Here is a 23655-nt window from a genome sequence, read left to right on the forward strand (position 1 = left end):
CTAGTGTATGCTAGGGGGCCTCAAACATTTTTTATAAGCTCTGTAATAACCAATGTGAATAAAAATTGTATTATCCATTAATCATTTTTCCAGATCGGGTTTAAATTAGACCATTTAATGTGAAGCAATATTGATGTCTGATAGACCAGACCCTTTTGCTTTCCTAGCCCCAAAGAGTAGTTACGATATGCTACTGTTGCAGTACAACTTATGAAAGCAAATGGCATATTTGGTTGTGACTGAATTTAGTACTTTTATCCTCCATCATTTTCATGGATGCACAGATGCTTGTGATATATAACTTTGTCTAATTAAGACATAGCTGGAAACATGTGAAAAAATGCTAGAACATGCAAGGCTGAATGTGATTTATTTTACAGTGACTCTTGCAATGAATCAGGTGCTCTTTAATGCATTCAGATGTTTTGCTGCACTGTGCATGATCTTGAGGTACTATACACAATTTTATCTTCTTGGATTCCCAGGAAAGACACATTGATGAATCACCATGTGTCCAGTTCATTTGTTTTACACACTGATGGCTCAATTTTAAACCACAATAATGTGTTTTGAAACCATATGGGACCTTATTGATTTCCTGTATTCAATCAAATGTGGGTGGTATTTAACCACTTAAGCCCCGGACCAAAATGCTGCCTAAAGACCCAAGGGGTTTTTACAGTTCGGGACTGCGTCGCTTTAACAGACAATTGCGCGGTCGTGCGACGTGGCTCCCAAACAAAATTGGCGTCTTTTTTTCCCCACAAATGGAGCTTTCTTTTGGTGGTATTTGATCACCTCTGCGGTTTTTATTTTTTGCGCTATAAACAAAAATAGAGCGACAATTTTGAAAAAAATGCTATATTTTTTACTTTTTGCTATGATAAATATCCCCCAAAAACATATATAACATTTTTTTTTCCTCAGTTTAGGCCGATACGTATTCTTCTACCTATTTTTGGTAAAAAAAATCGCAATAATCGTTTATCGGTTGGTTTGCGCAAAATTTATAGTGTTTACAAAATAGGGGATAGTTTTTTTGCATTTTTATTTATTTATTTATTTTTTACTACTAATGGCGGCGATCAGCGATTTTTTTCGTGACTGCGACATTATGGCGGACACTTCGGACAATTTTGACACATTTTTGGGACAATTGTCATTTTCACAGCAAAAAATGCATTTAAATTGCATTCTTTATTGTGAAAATGACAGTTTGCAGTTTGGGAGTTAACCACAGGGGGCGCTGTAGGAGTTAGGGTTTACTTTGTGTGTGTTTACTAGTGTAGGGGGGTGTGGCTGTAGGAATGACGTCATCGATCGTGTCTTCCCTATAAAGGGAATGACGCGATCGATGCGCCGACACAGTGAAGCACGGGGAAGCCGTGTTTACACACGGCTCTCCCCGTTCTTCAGCTCCGGGGAGCGATCGCGACGGAGCGGCTATAAACGAATAGCCGCGCCGTCGTCCCGGATCGCTCCTGAAGCCACGGGGACCGCCGCATGTACGGGGGGGGGTCCCGATCGGACCCCCGACCCACGTCAAGCAGAGCACGTATATATACGTGCATGTGCCTGCCTGTGCCATTCTGCTGACGTATATGTACATGCGGCGGTCCTTAAGTGGTTAAAGAGTATACAATCCTGTCATTGTACCATGAAAACAAAAAGTAAACAGTGGATTAACCTCAAAAAGAGTAAAGACTGTCATACTGTCAGACTGCTGCACTCATGGTCTGCTGTGAGTTTGAATAGAGCTATTCGCATAGAACAGATACAGTATGTTTCTGCTTCTCCAGTGGGGTTTACTCTGTGCATGCCTATCCCCGGTGGCCTAGGAGGTTTGAAAGCTTGCCATAAATTAACTGCTATAGAATGCTTGACCTGAATTATGAACCTAGGTAGACCAAGGGTTATTAAAATATATAATCTCTAAAAAGGCCATAATGTAAATTTCCCTTTTCAGTCCAGATGTAAGTCAAATCAGGTCGCTCAGCGTAAGAAATGGATGTTTTTTCTATTTATAATATTGTTTTTTTTGTATTAAAGTGTATTTATCTTTTAGACTATAAGGCCTCTTGCACACGATATTCCTGTTTCATCTACTTCTAGCCACAGAGTTTTACACAAGAAAACCATTAGCCACCAAGTGTTCTTTTTTTAATGGAAAATACAAATAGTTACAAGTATAGGGTGTTTAGCCATAGATTCCCATCATATTACTTCCCTCAAAATAGTAGTTGAAGCCTTACTGGTCTCCGTGCCAAGTGTCCCACTACAATTAGTTATCTAGAAATCCATTGTTCCAAATATAGTGCAAAGTAAAAGACAAGTAAGTGTTGCTTTTCTATAACAAATTTATAAAAGTCAAAAAAATTCAACGATAAACTCTGTAATGTAAAGAATACCTGCGGGGGTTTGATACCTTTACAACTCATTCATATGCTAATTCAAATAAAAATACTTTTGAAGTGTGAGTGGGTGGCTGGGTTCAAACTAAATTATATGGTCCCCTTAACATTTTACATCACATGTACATATAGAATGCTGAGAATTAATATATAGTGTTGTGGACAACATTAAGCATCACAAGAAAGTAAAGGAGTAAATACACCTCAGGGTCTTGGCTGGGACAGGGAAAGCTTGTATGCCTTGCAGGTAGGTGGCAAAGGGAATATGGCTGACATGGACTACATTTGCAGCTTTCCCTCTACAATGTCCACCTAAAACATTGTCTGTGAAATATACACTGCTCAAAAAAATTAAAGACTTTGAAAACATATCAGATCTGAACGGGCAAAATTCTCACGCTAGATATCTATACTGATATGGACTGGGTAATGTGTTAGGAATGAAAGGATGGCACATCATTTGATGGAAATGAAAATTATCCACCTACAGAGGGCTGAATTCAAAGACACCCTGAAAATCAAAGTGAAAAAATGATGCAGCAAGCTAGTCCATTTTGCTGGAATTTCATTGCAACAACTCAAAATGGTCCTCAGTCGTTTATATGGCCCCCAAGTGCTTTTACAGTGCCTTGCGAAAGTATATTCGGCCCCCTTGAACTTTGCAACCTTTTGCCACATTTCAGGCTTCAAACAAAGATATAAAACTGTAATTTTTTTTTTTGAAGAGTCAACAACAAGTGGGACACAATCATGAAGTGGAACGAAATTTATTGGATATTTCAAACTTTTTTAACAAATAAAAAACTGAAAAATTGGGCGTGCAAAATTATTCAGCCCCCTTTACTTTCAGTGCAGCAAACTCTCTCCAGAAGTTCAGTGAGGATCTCTGAATGATCCAATGTTGACCTAAATGACTAATGATGATAAATAGAATCCACCTGTGTGTAATCAAGTCTCCATATAAATGCACCTGCACTGAGATAGTCTCAGAGGTCTGTTTAAAGCGCAGAGAGCATCATGAAGAACAAGGAACACACCGGGCAGGTCCGAGATACTGTTGTGGTAAGCCGGATTTGGATACAAAAAGATTTCTCAAGCTTTAAACATCCCAAGGAGCACTGTGCAAGCGATAATATTGAAATGGAAGGAGTATCGAACCACTGCAAATCTACGAAGACCTGGCCGTCCCTCTAAACTTTCAGCTCGTACAAGGAGAAGACTGATCAGAGATGCAGCCAAGAGGCCCATGATCACTCTGGATGAACTGCAGAGATCTGCGGCTGAGGTGGGAGACTCTGTCCATAGGACAACAATCAGTCGTATACTGCACAAATCTGGCCTTTATGGAAGAGTGGCAAGAAGAAAGAAATTTCTTAAAGATATCCATAAAAAGTGTCGTTTAAAGTTTGCCACAAGCCACCTGGGAGACACACCAAACATGTGGAAGAAGGTGCTCTGGTCAGATAAAACCAAAATCGAACTTTTTGGCAACAATGCAAAACGTTATGTTTGGCGTAAAAGCAACACAGCTCATCACCCTGAACACACCATCCCCACTGTCAAACATGGTGGTGGCAGCATCATGGTTTGGGCCTGATTGTCTTCAGCAGGGACAGGGAAGATGGTTAAAATTGATGGGAAGATGGATGGAGCCAAATATAGGACCATTCTGGAAGAAAACCTGATGGAGTCTGCAAAAGACCTGAGACTGGGACGGAGATTTGTCTTCCAACAAGACAATGATCCAAAACATAAAGCAAAATCTACAATGGAATGGTTCACAAATAAACATCCAGGTGTTAGAATGTCCAAGTCAAAGTCCAGGCCTGAATCCAATCGAGGAATATGTGGAAAGAACTGAAAACTGCTGTTCACAAACGCTCTCCATCCAACCTCACTGAGCTCGAGCTGTTTTGCAAGGAGGAATGGGCAAAAATTTCAGTCTCTCGATGTGCAAAACTGATAGAGACATACCCCAAGCGACTTACAGCTGTAATCGCAGCAAAAGGTGGCGCTACAAAGTATTAACTCAAGGGGGCTGAATAATTTTGCACGCCCAATTTTTCAGTTTTTTTTTTGTTTAAAAAAGTTTGAAATATCCAATAAATTTCGTTCCACTTCATGATTGTGTCCCACTGGTTGATTCTTCAAAAAAAATTAGTTTTATATCTTTGTTTGAAGCCTGAAATGTGGCAAAAGGTTGCAAAGTTCAAGGGGGCCCGAATACTTTCGCAAGGCACTGTATGCATGCCTGACAACATCCGGTCATGCTCCTAATAAGACGGATGGTGTCCTGGGGTATTTCCTCCCAGATCTGGACCAGGGCATCAATGAGCTCTTGAACAGACTGAGGTGCAACCTGGCGACACCGGATGGACCGAAACATAATGTCCCAGATTTGGATTTAGGTCAGGTAAACGTGGGGGCCATTCAATGGTATCAATTACTTCATCCTCCAGGAACTGGCTGCATGCTTTCGCCACATGAGGCTGGGCATTGTTGTGCATCAGGAGGAATTCAAGACCCCCACTGCACCAGCGTAGGGTCTGACAATGGGTCCAAGAATTTCATCCTAAAACCTAATGGCAGTCAGGGTGCCATTGTGTAGCCTGTAGAGGTCTGTGCGTCCCTCCATGCATATGCCTTCCCAGACCATCACTGACCCACCACCAAACCGGTCATGCTGAACAATGTTACAGGTAGCATAAAGTTCTCCGCCCCTTCACGAGACCCTTTTGTGTCTGTCACAACCTGCTCTCATCTGTGAAAAGCATGGGGCACCAGTGGCGGACCTGCCAATTCTGGTGTTCAATGGAAAATGCCAATCGAGCTGCACAGAGCACACTAGAGGACGTCGGGCCCTCAGGCCACCCCCATGAAGTTTGTTTCTGATTGTTTGGTCAGAGACATTTACACCAGTGGACTGCTAGAGGTCATTTTGTAGGGCTCTAGCAGTGCTAATCCTGTTCCTCCTTGCACAAAGGAGCAGATACCGGTCCTGTTGATGGATTAAAGACCTTCTATGGTTCTGTCCAGCTCTCCTAGAGTAACTGCTTTTCTCCTGGAATCTCCTCCATACTCTTGAGACTGTGCTGGGAGACGGGGCAAAACTGGCAATGACCTGTATTGATGTGCCATCCTGGAGGAGTTGGACTGTCTGTGCAACCTTTATAGGGTCCAAGTATCTTGCTACCAGTAGTGACACTGACCCTAGCCAAATGCAAAACTAGTGAAAAACAAGTCCGAAAAGATTAGTAGGGGAAAAAAATGTCAGACACCTCCACCTCAAAAACATTCCTGTTTTGGAGGTTGTCTCATTGTTGCCCATCTAGTGCACCTGTTAATTTCAATTAACAGCAAAGCAGCTGAAACTGAGTAACAACTCACTTTGTATACACCCCTCCCCCTCTGCTACTTAACTGACCAGATCAATATCCCAGGAGTTCTGATTCAAAAGTGTTCCTTTACTTTTTTTGAGCAGTGTAGCTGCATGCCATATTGCTGAAGTAATGTTGTGCAATGGTTTAAATAATTTAACCCAAGATTTCATATTCCTCAGATGTGCCTGCTGAACTATGTACTGTAATTGTATGAAAACGTATCTTGTTCACTTTATTGCTTTCTTTGTGTGAAATATCTGGTGTTCTGCCAGTTCCTCTGCTTTCCTATAAAAAAAATTACCACACTAGGCATGAGAATTTAGCATGGTAAGCCTGCTCTCCTCCAATGATCAGACTTGTGTTGACACGCATCCCCCAATCCCACACAGCCATTTACTAGGAAGTTTAGTGTGCCACTGTTTCATCTCTTCCCGATCTCTAGGCCCCTTTTTCAGTTGCAAACATTTTTTCTACCTGCTTTGGTTTTGGATTTTCACAAGGAGATTATTTGGTTTGAACACATGCTATAATACTAGCTAAGGGAGCAAAAGTTTCAGCAAGAAAACTTCCTATAGCTAAATGTTCACATTGGGTCTGTGGAAGTTGAATTTTATGGGCTAGTAATTATCTCTGTAGTTAAGCACTAGTTTGTTATAAATGTTGTTTCAACCTCGTTTCACGCTAGAATGTGGTGTGGGAAACCTGTGATCTGTGCATGTTTACTGCACCGCATTAAAAATTGCACTGATCTTGTGATCAGCAGTAGGTGTCAGTACAATCCTAACACCGCAAATGCAGGTCACAAAGGCAGTACGCACGGCATTGCATGGTACACAATAATCCTGGTTGCTTTGTGTTTCCAAAATTGCTGCTTGCTCGACTTTGGTGAGGAAGCAGTTTGATTTTTGAGCCCATTCAATTGTACAGGAATACGGTACGATTCTTGTGTGATTCATATGCGATTTACAGTGTGAACCTAGGCTAAAGAGACTCTGTAACAAACTAAAAACACTGTAGACAAAAGAGTGTTTGTTTTACGTGCCTATTTAGTTTTTTTCCTATAAATTTACCAGTTTGCAATCTGACTGAACTTTCTAGAAGATTTGACTAGTCAATTCCATGGCATAGACCTCTTTCCTTTAGGGGAATATCTTGATACTCTCTGTAATTGCCCAGCTTCTCTGCCCATCCATTTTCCTTCCTACATAACTTTTTTTTGTAGCTGCCAGGGGAGGAAAGAAGGTGAATACTAGTGTCACTTGAGTCTGCCTGGGCTCCTGAGTTGCATCCAATGTGGCAGTGCCCAAAAGTAGGGAGGCCGATTTGAGGGAGGCTTTAGCACAAGTGTAGGCAACCATGGCCCTTGAGCTGTGGTGAAACTACAAATCCCATCATGCCTCTGCCTCTAGTAGTTATGCCTGTGATTGTTGGGGTCTTGTAATGTTTCATGGGACTTGTAGTTTCAAAACAGCTGAAGGGCTGAGGTTGCCTACCTCTGCTTTAGCAGGTAAATAACATACATAAAATATGTTAAATGTACATGTAATCTTATGGGTATATAATCCTAAAATTAATGGTCTGGCGAGAGGGTCTTTTTAAAATGTCTTTATTTTTGTTTCTCAAACAGTAAGTGATATAGAGATGGAGATCACTTTTTTTCTAATTTCATTTGGTTGGAAAATGTGTGATTTGTAGGTGACTCTTGTGTGACTCTTGTATGAAAAACTTGTCTAAGGAGCAGACAACCAGTTTGCTGTTGGATAGGCTACAGATACTTAGATAAGATATAATTGTGTGTTGCTTTTTTTTATACACTAGTGTTTTAAAAATATGGCATTCTGTGAACTAGATTTAGAATTATATGTGTGTGTGTATGTATGTATGTATATATATATATGTGTGTGTGTGTGTGTGTGTGTGTGATATATATATGTGTGTGTATATGTGTATATATGTATGTATGTATGTGTATATATATATATATATATATATATATATATATATATATATAAAAAAAATATATATACAATTATATTTTACATGTAGAGATTGAAAATTCTTAGGTTTGGATTTTTTAGAAATTCTACTGTGCTATCTTTTAACAGTTTGAAAGGGCAAGCCTCTCTTTCAGATCTGTAGCAAAGCTGTGGATCAAAGGCTTTCACGTAATTCAAATAGTGATAACCTGCCGCTTTGTTACAGCGGCTTCTCTTGGCTTACAATAAATAGCCTGAGCAATAATGAAACTGATTGGATCAGATTGCCTAGAGTGTCTAACCATTGTTCAGAGCATTTGTTCAAATGCTTGTTATTTCAAGCTGGCTAGCAATGCTCATAAGTTTCTCAGGCTGATTTTATCTTGAGGATGGAAGTGTACTAGTTTTCATATTAGCGTAGCAAAAGAAAATGTGCTGCCTAGTTCTTATTTTAATTGATATCTGTTCATAGAAATAGCAACTGCATAAAATATTTTACCGAAATCAATGTGTGATTTATACACACATTTTAATCATAACTGTTTTTAATGCAAATTCTATTCACTGGCCTTAATTTAATGTAGGGCTTAAGAAAAGAATCAGTTATGCTTTTTAAAGGGTCACTAAAGGAATTTTTTTTTTTAGCTAAATAGCTTCCTTTACCTTGCTGCAGTCCTGGTTTCATGTGCTCATTGTTCGTTTTTGCTTTCATGTTGCTGTAAATCCTCTCTGTTTTGGACACTTCCTGGTTGCCTGTTTCCTGATAACCACAGTACTGGGAGATTTCTCACGGTGGTCACTAATCAAGGAGCTGTGTGTAAAACGAAACTGGATTGGTGCTGAGGAGTTTTAGACAAAGTATCACTGCTCTCTATTGGCTGACTGCCCTCTAGTGGCTCTCTGTACATCAGAGAACCAGCAAACAACAGCAAAAACGAAACTACACTGCAGGCACATTATATGATTGTTTTTTTATCTATTTTTAATCATTTTTAAAAGGAATCAGTTAACTATTATGTCTCTATGCCCTGTAAACAGTCATTTCAGCTAAAAAAATGTTTTCCTTTAGTGACCCTTTAATGCTACTTGTACAACTAAAACACAGAAATGGCTCATTCACTTTTGCAAGTGAAACAAAAGATCTCAACTTAAAGCGTATATAAAAACAAGACATATTAGATTTGGATAGAGTAGATAAGTAGAACACGACGAGGGGGACAGAAGGTGACGTCATGCCCGCAGTTTACCCGAGACTGTGTGGCCGGAAGTGGGTGCAAATACCTGTCCCCCTCCCCCTGAAAGGTGTCAAATGTGACATGGGAGGGGGGAGGGTTCTTATCAGCGGGAGTTTCACTTTAGGGTGGAGCTCCGCTTTAAGATTTACAGGTATTTTATTAATTTTAATGTTTTTAAAGCAGACTTCCAGGTATGACTATTTTTGAATAGTTACATTGATCAAGCTTGGACCAATGTAACTATGCATGTGCATACCTGGTTGATTCCTGTGAAAGCCGGAAGCCTGAATTGACTAATATGCACCACTACTACAGTGACCGCTGCTGGCTTTCAAGTCTTGTGCTGAGTGGCTGCCCTGATGCTTACTGAATAAGGGTGCTTTCACACTCCCAGCACCCAGGCGGCGGCGCTTTGCTGACGGTTCGGTGGCGCTGCCCATTGATATGGGCAGGGGCGCTTTAGGAGTGGTGTATTCAACGTTCCTAATGCGCTGCAAAGAAGCTGATGGCAGGTCTTTTTCTGACACCCTGCCAGCGCTCCGCTCCAGTGTGAAAGCCCTCGGGCTTTCGCACTGGAGTGAATGGAGTGGCTCATTCAGGGCGTTTTGCAAGGGGCTATTTTTAGCGCTCTAGCGCCTGCAAAGCACCTCAGTGTGAAAGGGGTCTTAAGGAAGTTGCTTACTCAATATAAGTGTTATTCAAAGAACACTTTGCATGTCCTCAAAGTGTTGTCTGATTGGACAGAGGGTGGACGGTGACATTACAATCTCCATCTTGTTCCGTTGGAGAATGCTTTGCCGCCTTTGTGAAAATGCAAACTGTTCTCCGAATGGCACCTGTGCTGAGTAAACAACCTCCTGTGTTTCCTAGCAGCAGAGCAGTCACTTGGCATGGGACCCAGAAGCAGGTAGCTATCACTGTAGTAGTGATTCCTGACACTGATTTATATCTTCCACAGTGTTTGGTCATAGTATGGCATATGCATAGTCACAATGGTCCCAGTTGGACCAATATAACTATGTAAAAATAGCAATACCTAGAATTCAGTTTTAACTATTAAGTTTTAATAACTTTAAGTGGATGACTATATAAGGATTTTTGATTACTTCCTACACAAAATGTCAATGTTCCCACTTGGAAAGATTACCCTTCTATTTGTCCTGGTGACCATTGTTATTAAGACAAAAAGTGGAGGGGGGGTTGTTGCCAAAGCAAGAGACTAGGGTAGATTATCCAATTGGGACACATGTTCCAGTAACAACTGTGTAAGAAGGGTATTCCCCTTAGGGGAAGTTGGCTTTCTTTTTCTATTGCATCTCCTGGATAGAAAGTGAAGGGAACTTGTGCTAAGGGAGTTATCAATAACGGGGTCTAAACCTTCCTGACTCCAACCCTCCAAAAATTGCTTGACATTTAGAAGCAACTGCATAGATCATACTTGTCTGTCGAGATTATATGTAGAATAGAAAATTCCGTGCCAAATATAAATAAGTACTAAATTAAACTAAATAAGCTGCTCCTCAAAGAACAATACTGAATTGTGATAATGAAAATGGAAGGTAGAGGGCGCTCAACCACACAATAGTGATTGTGAAATGTGGAATACCACACAACACCGTGCAACAATTAATAATAAAATAAGTTTCCAAAAGCATATGTGAACAGTGATTGCTGAAACAATATAAATCAATATACAGCAGAAATGTCCCACACAGATGTGCATGAATACGCAGATTCCTCTGCAGTGTAAGCAAAAAACACTGAAGTTCACTATGTTAAACACCAAAAAAATAAAAAAATAGAGTCCCAATAGCATGCATAGAAAGCCAAACGAATCTTGACAATTGCTGTGACGCCCCCCTGAAGACGAGTAATCGAAACGGACGTTGGAGGCAGTCCTGGTCACGAGACGCCCCCCCGCTCTGGTGAAGCTGACAGGAAGGAGTTTATGGTGGAACTACGGCGGTGGTATCCGATCCTGATAAACCAAGTTTTGAACCGCAGATTGGCGGTGACAGGCCTGCAGTCCCAGTGCCGGGTAGGCACTTTTAAAGTAAGAGGCCATTTGGCTTTCCGTTGTTTTTAGTTGTTTTTATTATTAAAACGTTCTTACGCTATCGGCGTCTACCGGTTCTCTTTTTTTGCATATCATCCTTATCTGGAACGCCTGGAAACGAGATTCAATAGTCCATATCCATGTGTGTGTAGGCACAATCCTGCACTAGCCCGTATGACCATCTTTTTAAGTAAAGTGGTCAACAGGCTCTGGTAAGAGCACTTTATATACAAAGCACCTTGGGTGGAAACAAGTGAAATTTGAAAAGTATGGTGGTGGCATTTTCTACTTTTCTCCACTAGGAAGATCACAGCAATTGTCAAGATTCGTTTGGCTTTCTATGCATGCTATTGGGACTCTATTTTTTTATTTTTTTGGTGTTTAACATAGTGAACTTCAGTGTTTTTTGCTTACACTGCAGAGGAATCTGCGTATTCATGCACATCTGTGTGGGACATTTCTGCTGTATATTGATTTATATTGTTTCAGCAATCACTGTTCACATATGCTTTTGGAAACTTATTTTATTATTAATTGTTGCACGGTGTTGTGTGGTATTTCACAATCACTATTGTGTGGTTGAGCGCCCTCTACCTTCCATTTTCATTGTCGAGATTATATGTCGAGACTGCTGTAATGATCTTCTGAGGATGAGTCTTCCGCTATACAGGCCAAAGTAGAAGTCCAGCCTGAGCTTTTTAGGCTCTGCTTCTTCTCTGGGTCTCAGCTGAGAGCGGTCTGAAGTAGAGGCAGCGCATCATCCTGACTTCTGAAACCTGGATCTGCCAGCTGCCTTGACTGATGGCAGTCTCAGCGAGCTGCTGAGATGGCCACTCCCTGCCCCTCCACAGCTCAGCGCTACAGTGAGCTTGGAGGAGCAGAGCAGGAGAGATGCTGACTGTATATGTGTGTGTGTGTGTGTGTGTGTGTGTGTGTGTGTGTGTATGTATGTATATATGTATATATATATATATATATATATATGTGTATGTATGTATATATGTATATATATATATATATATATATATATATATATAATATTAATAGTAAGAGGCTCTGTCCCTATGAAATTGGAGGTAAAATGGACACAGGGTTTGCATATCTGCGGACCGCAAAACCACAGAGTGTAGAGTTTAAATGGAGAAAACTGCTCTATCCTGTTTTCTCCAGGTTTTGCTAGTTTAGAATGGGGCTGTGTAGTTTGGAGATCCTGCAGAGACTTGGGCGGGATGGGATCTCCAACCCTGTGTCCAGATCTTAAAGACAGCAGGTTGTGTTCCCAGGTGCACACAGCCCATATAATGAGGGGACTGGTCAGAACAGAGAGTTGAGGAAGGTGGAGTGTGTGCAGCTGGCTGCTGGTTCAAGACACTGTGTGTGGAAAGCTGTCTGTGTAGGACTACATCCCTGGTGTGGGTGGACTTCGTGCCTGACGGACTGGGAGGCTGGTATAAATATAATAACAATAAAGTGCAATGTGCTCACTGATGAAATAGAAAATTAATGATCAATTTATGTAACAGTGATAACATCAATTAAAAATTCCAATAAAAAATAATTTCATTAAGTATATATGTGCAGCAATATAAAGTGCATAAAGTGAGATGTTCTACTAAAGTGCAACAAGGCTATTTTCTTCCAATATGTAAATCAATAGGGCTGAAGTCCAAACATATTAAGAAATGAATATAGTGAAAAAGTCTTCATGCAATTGTGAATAATAAATGTGCAGGATAACAATCCTGGGACAAAGTCCAAGACATGCAGCCCGAAGGTAGTATGATGTCCACAGGATAAATCTTAAGGTGCAGTGCTCAAAGGAAAATCCCTAAAAAAACGTGCTCCACTCCAGGTGACCAGTAGTACCAGCCTCTCACCTCTAGGAGACTTATAATAAGCCTTATGAATTCCCACTGGCCCGCAGCTACACTTCCCCAATATGTCTGCAGATCACTTTCACTTCCAAACACAGCAGCAGCGTATGATCACAATTCCAGTCCCTCGTTCCTACTGTAGGTCGAAGCTCACACAGGACAAAGTAGCCTCCCTTTGTGACAATTAGCTATTAAAGCGTTTGTTAACCTGATGGCAGAATAATGCACCCTGCCACACTGCAAAATGGTTCAAAAACTGTTTGAGAAACACAACGGGGTTGAGGTGTTGCCTCCAAATTCTCCAGATCTCAGTCAAACAATTCTTGAACCATTTTGCAGTGTGGCAGGGTGCATTATTCTGCCTTCAGGTTAACAAACGCTTTAATAGCTAATTGTCACAAAGGGAGGCTACTTTGTCCTGTGTGAGCTTCGACCTACAGTAGGAACGAAGGACTGGAATTGTGATCATACGCTGCTGCTGTGTTTGGAAGTGAAAGTGATCTGCAGACATATTGGGGAAGTGTAGCTGCGGCCAGTGGGAGTTCATAAGGCTTATTATAAGCCTCCTAGAGGTGAGAGGCTGGTACTACTGGTCACCTGGAGTGGAGCACATTTTTTTGGGGGATTTTCCTTTGAGCACTGCACCTTAAGATTTATCCTGTGGACATCATACTACCTTCGGGCTGCATGTCTTGGACTTTGTCCCAGGATTGTTATCCTGCACATTTATTATTCACAATTGCATGAAGACTTTTTCACTATATTCATTTCTTAATATGTTTGGACTTCAGCCCTATTGATTTACATATTGGAAGAAAATAGCCTTGTAGCACTTATCACTTTATGCACTTTATATTGCTGCACATATATACTTAATGAAAATATTTTTTATTGGATTTTTTTATTGATGTTATCACTGTTATATTCATTAATCATTAATTTTATATTTCATCAGTGAGCACATTGCATTTTATTGTTATTATATTTATTGGTAATATTGGTAAGCGCCTCAAAACCCCCCCATTCATCATATACTTTTAGTGTGTGAACATTACTTAGTTGTGGCCGCTGCCTTAGTTTTAATTAATAGTTCACTATACTACCTTTGGTGGATTTATATCTATAATTATTAGCTATTCTCAGTTATTAGTGTGGTTTGCGCATTAGTTTTTCCCCATTGTTCTGTACTGGAGAAGAACCCCTGCTTGGGAAATCCCATGTGTGAACTTTTATTTTGTCTCCTTTATAAATAAAAAAAATGGGCTGCCATGCCCTCACCCTGACAACCGACTGCTGTGGACTATATATATATATATATATATATATATATATATATATATATATATATATAATCTCATATATACCATTGTGACTCAAGTCATATTGTAATTAAATGTTATTAAAAACTACCTTTCCTTTTCAATCTGCAGCTCTGTGATTTTCTGTAAAGTGCAATTTGGCTACGTGAAAGTGTTCTGTACACAGAATGTGTACAAGATGTCCCCCAGAAACATAATTTTCTGCTTGTGTGATTGGCTCATTGGTTTTCCCAGAAGTTTACACTAAGGCTGCTTTCACATTGAGGCAAGCAGCCACGGTGACGGTAAAGCCGCGCTATTTGTAGCGCTGCTATACCGTCGTATTTAGCGCGATATTCGGGCACTAGCGGTGAGGTTTTAACCCCCGCTAGCGGCCGAAAAAAACGCGGGTGGTATTACCGCACTTTCCCATTGATTTCAATGGGAAGGCGCGGTGAACACACCGCTCCTATACCGCGGTAAAGATGCGGCTAGCAGGACTTTTGGTGCGCTCTTGCTAGCGCACCGCTTCAATGTGAAAGCCTTCGGGCTTTCACATTGAACACTACAGGGAATGATTTTTCATGCGGTATAGCAGCGCTATTTTTAGCGCTGTACCGCATGAAAAACACATTAATGTGAAAGGGGCCTAAGATACAAGTCAGATTTTAGGCATACCCTTCAACAAAAAAGGCAATTTTTGGTGAGATACTTCCAATAGGAAATCACGGCTAATTGCAAATTTTCCTCAGTGAAGTCCTGCAGGTGCAGCAGCTGATTGACAATTATGAAACCACTCCCATTAGATTAACTTATAATGTGGGCACAGACAAAACACACATGGATTTCTTCAGAATAACAAATGGTAGGACGCTGCAACAAAGTTTGTTAAAATCCTTGTAATGTACATAGATCATTCAGAGAGGAAGATTTTTTTTTTCTCAACTAAAGTGGAGTTACTCTTTTAATAATAATAATAATAAAAAAAAAATAGTTAAGTTTTAACTAAAACACATAGATTTTTCCCTGTTAGGAGTCAAGTGTCTTGTTAGGAACAAAAGGTAATCTGCAGATAGACTGTTCTATGCACAAAATACGGTGGTAAAAGGTGATGACAGATCTTAGATTAGCCCTGCAGAGTGATAGAGAAGCTAACTCTAATTGGAATCATACAAAGCTAGCCTCATCTAATGCTTTACTTCACACCTTACACATTTTAGATGGAACACATCTCTAGTTTTTCATTAGTGGATAATGGTCAGTTAGAGCTAACTGTGCTTTTTTTTGTTAGACATCACAAAAAAAAAAAACTAGCCTCTTGTGTGCAAATAGCCATGTTAGTGTGGTGTGTACTGCAATCACTTATCATAACAAACATCATTTATTTTTATTTTTATAATTTGTTTTATTAACTGCAGTTCAAATATCACTGGAAGCAAACTTGTTATACAGTGAGAACCTCTGATATTTTGCAATTTAAGTAATGAGAATGATTTTTCCATCTGATGTACAGATATACAGTATGACAGAGGATTGACATCTGTCTGCAAACATGTAATTGGGCTACTGGATTTTCAGTTGCATTAGTTATCTGTCAAGTATCCTCAGTGAATGAGTGCACTGTAAACCAATCCTTTTTTATTTATTTTTTTAAGAATCAGTAAACAGAAGAATAGAAAATGGCTTCTAAGGGTATTGATAATATTTAAAATTTTAGTTAAAGCATTTCAGGAGCTTGAAAAGATATGTGGAATAAATGTGTAAGTTGGGTGACGGATACATTGCTAGACATAAGCAAGTTACTATCTGAAGGCCCAATAATGTGAAAAGGTAGTTTGCGCTCAGCCACCCAGAAAATGTCACTGGCAAGTAAAATATCCAAATTTCGCACACAATTTATATATGCGAATGTTGTTAGCTTTTTTTTTTTTTTTAGATTACTCAATATTTGTAAACTTTTGGGTTTCTTAAAATAAAAATAACAAACCTGCCTATACTTACCTGCTCTGTGCAATAGTTTTGCACAGAGCAGCCTAATTCTCTTCTTCTGGGGTCCCTTGACGGTGCTCCAAGCCCCTCCTCTTCATCGGGTGCCCCCACGGAAAAAATTATATTCTGGGGTGCACCCGTGCAGGCTCACTCCCGAGCCCCGCTGCTGTGTCCTTTGACACAGACAGTGGGACTTGGCCCCGCCCCCAGTCCCGTGTCACTGGATTTAATTGACTGCATTGGGAGCCAATGGCTATTCCTTGTTTCAATCTGTCCAATGAGGAGAGAGACAGCAGCTGGACCTGCTGCGCTTGTGCACATCGCTGGATCAGATCGGGCTCAGGTAAGAAAAAGGTGGGGTCTGGGGGTGAGCTGCAGCACAAGGTTATTCGCCTTAATGCAAATGCATTAAAGAGGAGTTCCACCCATATAAAAGTCAGCAGCTACAAAAAGTGTTTTTATTAATCGGACGTTCACCTGTCCCAGGTTCCAGCGATGCAGGCGTATGAAGCCCCGCTCGTCTGACTCTCCTCCCTGTGGCTCCGGCATTGTAACTGTGGGTGCCCAGCCGCCCATTCACATCACTTGCATTGCCTTAAAGAGGAAGTAAATCCTCAGTTTTCCTAAAAAAAAAAAGCCCTACAAGAGGGGCATAATGAGCTAATATGCATAGCATACTAGCTCATTATGAATTACCTGAGATGGAAGCCCCCGCAGCGACCCTCGTTCCTCTCTGCCGCCGTCATGATACCCGGAGTGTCTAACGGGTATCGCTGCTCCGGCGCTGTGATTGGCTGGAGCAGCGATGTCACTCATGTGCGTGGGAGCCGTCAGGGACGGCACAGTCCCATTAATTAACGTCACGCTTAGTGCACCTGCGCTGTTGTCTACAGCGCGCTTGCGCCATAGACATCGATGCAGTCTTTTCTGAAAATATCTCCTTAACCGTGTAGGTTAAGGAGATATTTCTTTCACCTACAGGTAAGCCTTAATCTTACCTGTAGGGCCAAGTGGTCTGTAAGGGTTTACAACCAATCTAAGGCATATTACTTGCTGTGGTTCAGCTGCAGTTCTTTGTGAGTGGCTCCCCGGTACAGTGTTTTGTGCTGCCTAGATTTTGCCTGCCTCAGATTCTCCTGCATTTGGCATATATATTAATATATGATATATGTGTGTGTTTGGAGGTTCTAAGTCATTTTCTAGTAAAAAATAATTAAGTGGTTAAACTTAATTTACAGATGGAAGTTCATTCCTTTGATCTAAAAGAACAAAATGTTACTTTGTTTATAGTTATCACCCAGCGCTGACAATGTTGTGATAAACTTTTTTTTGTCAGCTGTGAGCAGAGAGCTCTCTGAACTGAATCAAATAAAATTCTGTGTTAAGATTGTGGGGTTGAATTAAGATCACATATTTTTTTTTTTTTTTATACGATTAATTGTGCAGCCCTAGAATATGTTACAGAAAGTGAATATTTGTTCAAAGTTTATTTATGAGGTGGAAAATATGTAAATACTTCAATATCCATATCCTGGCCACAGGTTAATTTCAAAATTGGTCATTAGAATTGCTAAAACCAGTCTAGATTTGGAACAGGTAACAATCCTTTATTCTGTGTATTTAGTGGTTATTGCACAGAGCATTTATACAAAGATAGCAAAAAATGATGCAATAACAATAAAACCATAATAAGTTCATGTACTTGTGTCATCAGTGATATACTAATGCTTACTTTCAAATGAAATGTACATGTGTAAATACGTGAATTTGCCTTTTGGTCACAGTAACATCGATACATTTGGTAGCTAACACAGTCCCCTGTGAAACAGAGCCATCTGGTCTGCACAGCTGTAACCATAGGGAATTTATTATGTCCAACAACTCTTGTGTGTGTATGTATATGTGTGTATATAAAATTCTGATAGTGTCATTATTCACTTTGTACATATTTAACCACTTTGTACATATTTAACCACTTTGTATATATTTAACCAATTTTCTTTCCTTTATCTTGTATATGTTTGGATCTTCGCTAGACAGAGGTAACCAGTGGGCACAGCAAAGTCTATGGACTGGGCCCTAGTGTGGTGGTGTTTTTCCCTCCCCTCGTGTTCTTCTATTGGATATCTCTGTGCCTGTTCACAAATCCTGCTATGGCAAATGCATGACCTTTCATTTTTTGTTTGCAAGAAATTTTTTGTTACTTTGGTAGACCTTTTTTCTTGTATATACGGTGTGTTTTCTGAATAAATATGTGTACACCTAGATTTTTGTTTGAAACTACTGCTGTAATTGTAAGTAGCATTCATAAAATTTCTAATCTGTAGTGCTCTTTCAGCTTTTTTGAAGCTTTTGGAATAAATTTCCTTATAATGCCCGAACAATATGAGAAAAAAAGCATGTCATTTTTTTTCTCCTATTTGAATATGGGAGCCTTTCCAGCTGTAGAAGTAAATGCATTTTATAATGCACATGCCATGGAAGTCAATTAAATCTATAATCTACAAGACTAAAAGCATCAAAAACTGAGAGTTGTATAATCCATTATTCTGAGCTAAAATTAACACTTGCTGTTTGTTCTCTTCTAATACTGGGCTATTCTGTTTTTTTTATTAACAGAAAATTTCCCAAGAGCGAGAGAAGTTTGCAGATGAAGACAGTATCTTCTTTGCGCTAGGTGAATGTGGACTTATCTCATTCTCCGATTACATTTTTCTTACCACAGTTCTTTCAAGTGAGTATGCCTATTGCAACGGTGTTGTAGAAAAAAAGGAATTCTAGCAATGTAATGTCTTTTTAAGTCCATACTGTACATAGTGACATGTTTGTAGTTATGCTGCAAGTGCTTAGAAATCTTAAAAAAGAAGTATGGGATTTTTTTATATCTCAAATTCATGCATCTGTCCAACGCCACCTTTTTACTGAGAACCGAGCGATCGAACATCGCCAATGGCTCCGTTCTCTCACCTCCCTGAGCGGAGAGCTGCTTGCTGTCAGTCAGCGTCTCTCCTGCTCTGCCCGCCACGCTCATGGGAGCCCCGAGCTGTGGAAGGGCGGGGAGTAGCCATGTCAGTGGCTCGCTGAGACTCCCATCAGTCCAGGCACCTGGCAGATCCAGACTTCCGAAGTCTGATCCTGGTGACGTCAGCAGAGAATGGATTTCAGATTGCTCTCTGCTGAAAACAGGTCACAGAAGTGCAAAACGATTTTCGCTCCCGTGACCCATAGGAGAAGCCCAGCCTAATAGGGACGACATATACAATCTCGATCATGTATACAACCTATGCTATTTACCTTTTTTAAAGCTTATATGGAGATCTCACAGTAGGGGTCAAAATAGGACTTTAGTCGGGGTCCTGCATGAATGATGACACTGTGTCGGAATGCTTATTTTTTAAGCTGTAAATACAATGGAACATTTTGGTAGCCAGCTGTAACATGTAACAAACACCTAAATTGCTGTTTGTTTCACACAGAACCTATCTCCCTGATAGGCATATCTACCTACAGGGATGAACACAATTGGTAAATACCTGTGTACAGAGGGTCCAAGAGGCACGCCATCCAGTCTGGCAAAGTCTGCAGTCTTGTATATGGCGCCGAAGGCCTGTGCATGCGCATCCCGATCGTGCGCTCATCACGCATGCGGGGGACCTAGATCAATGATTCGCTGATGGTGGAGAGCATGGCACACCCACCCATCACATTTATCTAAGTGCAAATACTGAGTCTACTGTTACATAGTTAGTGAGGTTGAATAAAGACACAAGTCCATCGAGTTCAACCTTTTGTATGTGCGTTTATGTTAATAGTACATTGTATAACCCTGTATGTTGTGGTCGTTAAGATATCCATCTAATAGTTTTTTAAAATTATCTATGCTCCCTGATGATACCACTGCTTGTGGAAGAGAATTGCACATCCTTACCGCTCTGACAGTAAAGAACCCTCTACGCCAGGGATATGCAATTGGCGGACCTCCAGATGTTGCAAAACTACAAGTCCCACCATGCCTCTGCCTCTGGGTGCATGCTTGTGGCTGTCAGAGTCTTGCTATGCCTCATGGGACTTGTAGTTCTGCAACAGCTGGAGGTCCGCTAATTGCATATCCCTGCTCTACGCAGTTTGAATTTAAACCGATTCTCTTCTAATTTTGGTGAATGGGCGCATGTCTTTTTAAACTCCCTTCCACTGAAGAGTTTTGTGCCTATGCTAGGGTCACTAGTACGGTATTTGTACATTGGTATCCTATCCCCTCTCAAGTGTCTCCTCTCCAGAAAGAATAAGTTCAATGCTTGTAGTCTTTCTACATAGCTAAAAACATCCTCTTGTCCCTTAATTAGCTTTGTTGCCCTTCTCTAGACTCTCTCCAATTCCAGCATGTCCCTCCTGAGAACTGGTGCTCAAAACTAGATGGCATATTCCAGATGCAGCCGGACCACAGTCTTGTATGGTGGGAGGATTATCGTTTTATCTCTGAAGTAAATCCCCTTTTTAATGCATATAGTCTGTTGGCTTTGCTTACAGCAGCTTGGCATTGCATACCATTGTTGAGCCAGTCATCTACTAGGACCCCCAGGTCCTTTTCCATCCTAGTTTACCCCAGAGGTTCTCCCCTTAGCAAGTAAATTGCATTCATATTTTTGGCACCCAAATGCATTACCTAACATTTTTCAACATTAAACCTAATTTGCCATGTAGTTGCCCACCCCATTAATTTGTTTAGGTTGTCCTCTAAGGTTTCCACATCCTGCGTAGACGTCATTGCCCTACTTAACTTTGTATCACAATGCTGTTACATGTCTGCAGATATACAGCACAAGTCATGCTATTTTGAACATTTGGGAGGATTTGGTCTGACAAGCTGGCAGCTTCTGAGGTCTTTTTCTCTATGATATCTCTTAACCTATTGGACCATCTTCCATCCTGATCTGGAGCCCAGATGTGGAGGGTCCAATACATTGGTGTTTACACCACATGCCTTGTTGACTAATTGAGCATATGCCCATTTGAGTCTTCTTACCCTGGTAAGCCTCCTCACTTATCGGTCGTGGTTTTTATTGTCTTTGTCTTCACTTCAACACTGATGGCGCTGGATCCCCTTTCTGGCTATATCGTTTTTTTTTGTTCACTGTTTATCCCTGGGCGGTTATATTCACGGCTTAAAAATCCTTATATGATTTAACATGGACTTTAGTTTGGGTGTGAATTTCACATAAATTTTCACCTTTTTTCATAAATTTTTGGTTTTTTCACATTTATATATTTGATTGTATATATGAAGTTGTATCATTATGAATTTTTGAGCACTGCACAAAAAAAAAACATTTTTTGTCACGTATTCCTTTTTTTAACTTTGTATCATCTGCAAATACTGAGATTGAGCTGTTTATCCCATCCTCCAGATCGTTTATGAATAGATTAAACAGGATTGGTCCCAGGACAGAACTCTGGGGGAATTCACTTTTCACACGAGACCATTCTGAGTACTTTCCATTTACCACCACCCTTTTTGGACTCGCCCCTTTAGCCAGTTTTCATTCCAGGTACTCGCCTTATGGTCCATGCTTACATACTTTAGTTTGTACAGTAAATGCTTGTAGGGTACTGTATCGAATGCCTTTGCAAAATCTAGATAACCACATCCACAGCTCTTTCTTTATCTAGATGGCAGCTCACTTATTCATAGAAGGTTAATAGATTGGTCTAGCAAGAACGAATCTTCATGAATCCATGCTGATTACAGATGATGCCGTTTTTATTACTGAAATCTTGGATCTAATCTCTTATCATCCCCCTCCAATAGCTTGTCCTTCAGCATTCCCCCTCAATGTGCAGAGTGCCTTCAAATCATTGATCCTGCCTTGAGCACATGTTGCTTTGCCATGTTTTCATGCTGGCGACCACAGAAGTACAGTGCTCATGAGCACTGGCGTTAGAAAGATGAGCAGAGAGTAATATGCTAACAAAAAGCTCATGTCTGGCACATTGTCTTATAGTCCATCTGAAGGCTTCACATACCTGGCTGACAGCGCTGCTTGTGGCGACAACTTCTGCTGTATAGTTTTAGTTTTTTAACCGCACCTCTAAATGAATGCATGATGTTAAAAGTCCTCAACCCTCCCTCCCACCAAAATCTAAGTTCTGAAGTGTAAAAAAACTGCCCAAATGCCCATCATGGGATGATCCTTCCTTCTCTCATCTTCTGTTTACTCTCTGGGGTTATTTTTGGAGGGACCACATCCCTGCCTGTGTGTTTTGTGTACACTTTGTCTGGTGGAGGTGACGTTTCCAGGGAGCAGGTATTCTTTCATAGGCTCCAAAAGCAGGAGGACTCATGGAGGCACTGAGGGTGCCAGTGCCCAACAAGATAAAGGACAGGGAAAAATGGCGGGTCCCCAGGGCAGGAAATTGGCTTGGCTCATAAAGGAAACTGTGACTTTGATCTATTACACTGCAGGATGGTTTAGGAAGAGTTGTTTGAAATCAGGACTGAGCAGTAAGGTAATTGATGCACAATTAACCACTTCCCAAAAAAAATCATGTTTGCCTGAAGTTGATTTAAACTTTAAATGTATTATTTAACTTTAAATGAATAATCGGACTCCAATCTGCAGATGGCCCTATTTGCAGGACCAGCCAAACCAGGCTTGCCCTGATGTTATGGATTTTCTATCCAGAACTGGAATCTGGGAAAATCCATTCTCCTGATGACCTTGAATGTGCTCAAGAAGGATACGGAGACTGTCTTTGACACAGTGAGATTTTTAACCTGGTTTTGTTGGTCCTTCAGCAACTACCTTGTAAACCTATTAGGGATATTCCCTTGTTTAAACTCACTCACAAAGGCTTCCTTCTCCATTGCTTTCTCATCTGCAAGGTGAGTCCCTGCGTTAGCGGCTTTATCCTATAAAGATTCCTTCCTACTTTTACATACAGTTATCTTGGGGCCTAAGCCCTCCTTTTTTTTTTCTTTGGCTGCTTTCTTCTTCCACCTTAATCCGTACTTTTCCCTCTCTGTCCTGCTCCTAAACATTCTTGAGCACAGGTGTCAAACACAAGGCCCGTGGGCCGAATGCAGCCCTCCAAGTCATTTCATCTGGCCCTTGCACCTCTCTTGCAGCTGTGACAACCTCCTTGTTCCTGCCCCCACCTTGTCTCACCAGTCGGCAGCAGTGAGGAGGACAGATCTCCTCTGCCAGATCCTGCCCTTCTCTGTGCAGCTGCAGAGAGCCTCATGTCTGCCCCACCTCCCCATCTCAGCAGTTGGCAGCAGAGAGGAGGCCAGAACTCCTTCTACTGATCCTGTGCCTCCTACAGATCTAGCCGCAGCACCGCCTGGTTTCCGCCCTCTCCTGGTCTCGCCATTTAGCTGGCTCCAACCCCCCTCTGGTCCTCCTCCATACCCTGTACTTTTTGCTTCCCAGTTCCACCCC

The 23655-nt window shown here is 40.9% G+C and overlaps 1 protein-coding gene across 5 annotated transcripts in view; it reads left to right on the plus strand.

The window, feature by feature from the left end:
* Positions 1-23655, plus strand: part of MICU1 (mitochondrial calcium uptake 1) — a 297161-nt gene that overhangs the window by 144288 nt on the left and 129218 nt on the right. For 3 of the 5 annotated variants that reach the window (XM_040362305.1, XM_040362304.1, XM_040362307.1), the window contains 2 exons: positions 18256-18261; positions 18839-18953. In XM_040362305.1, coding sequence (XP_040218239.1) covers positions 18256-18261; positions 18839-18953 — 121 coding nt within the window. The remainder of the gene's footprint in view (positions 1-18255; positions 18262-18838; positions 18954-23655) is intronic. The other 2 variants (XM_040362306.1, XM_040362308.1) reach the window with 1 other exon arrangement.

The sequence above is a fragment of the Rana temporaria genome, chromosome 8 (assembly GCF_905171775.1).
Source record: "Rana temporaria chromosome 8, aRanTem1.1, whole genome shotgun sequence".
NCBI lineage: Eukaryota > Metazoa > Chordata > Amphibia > Anura > Ranidae > Rana > Rana temporaria.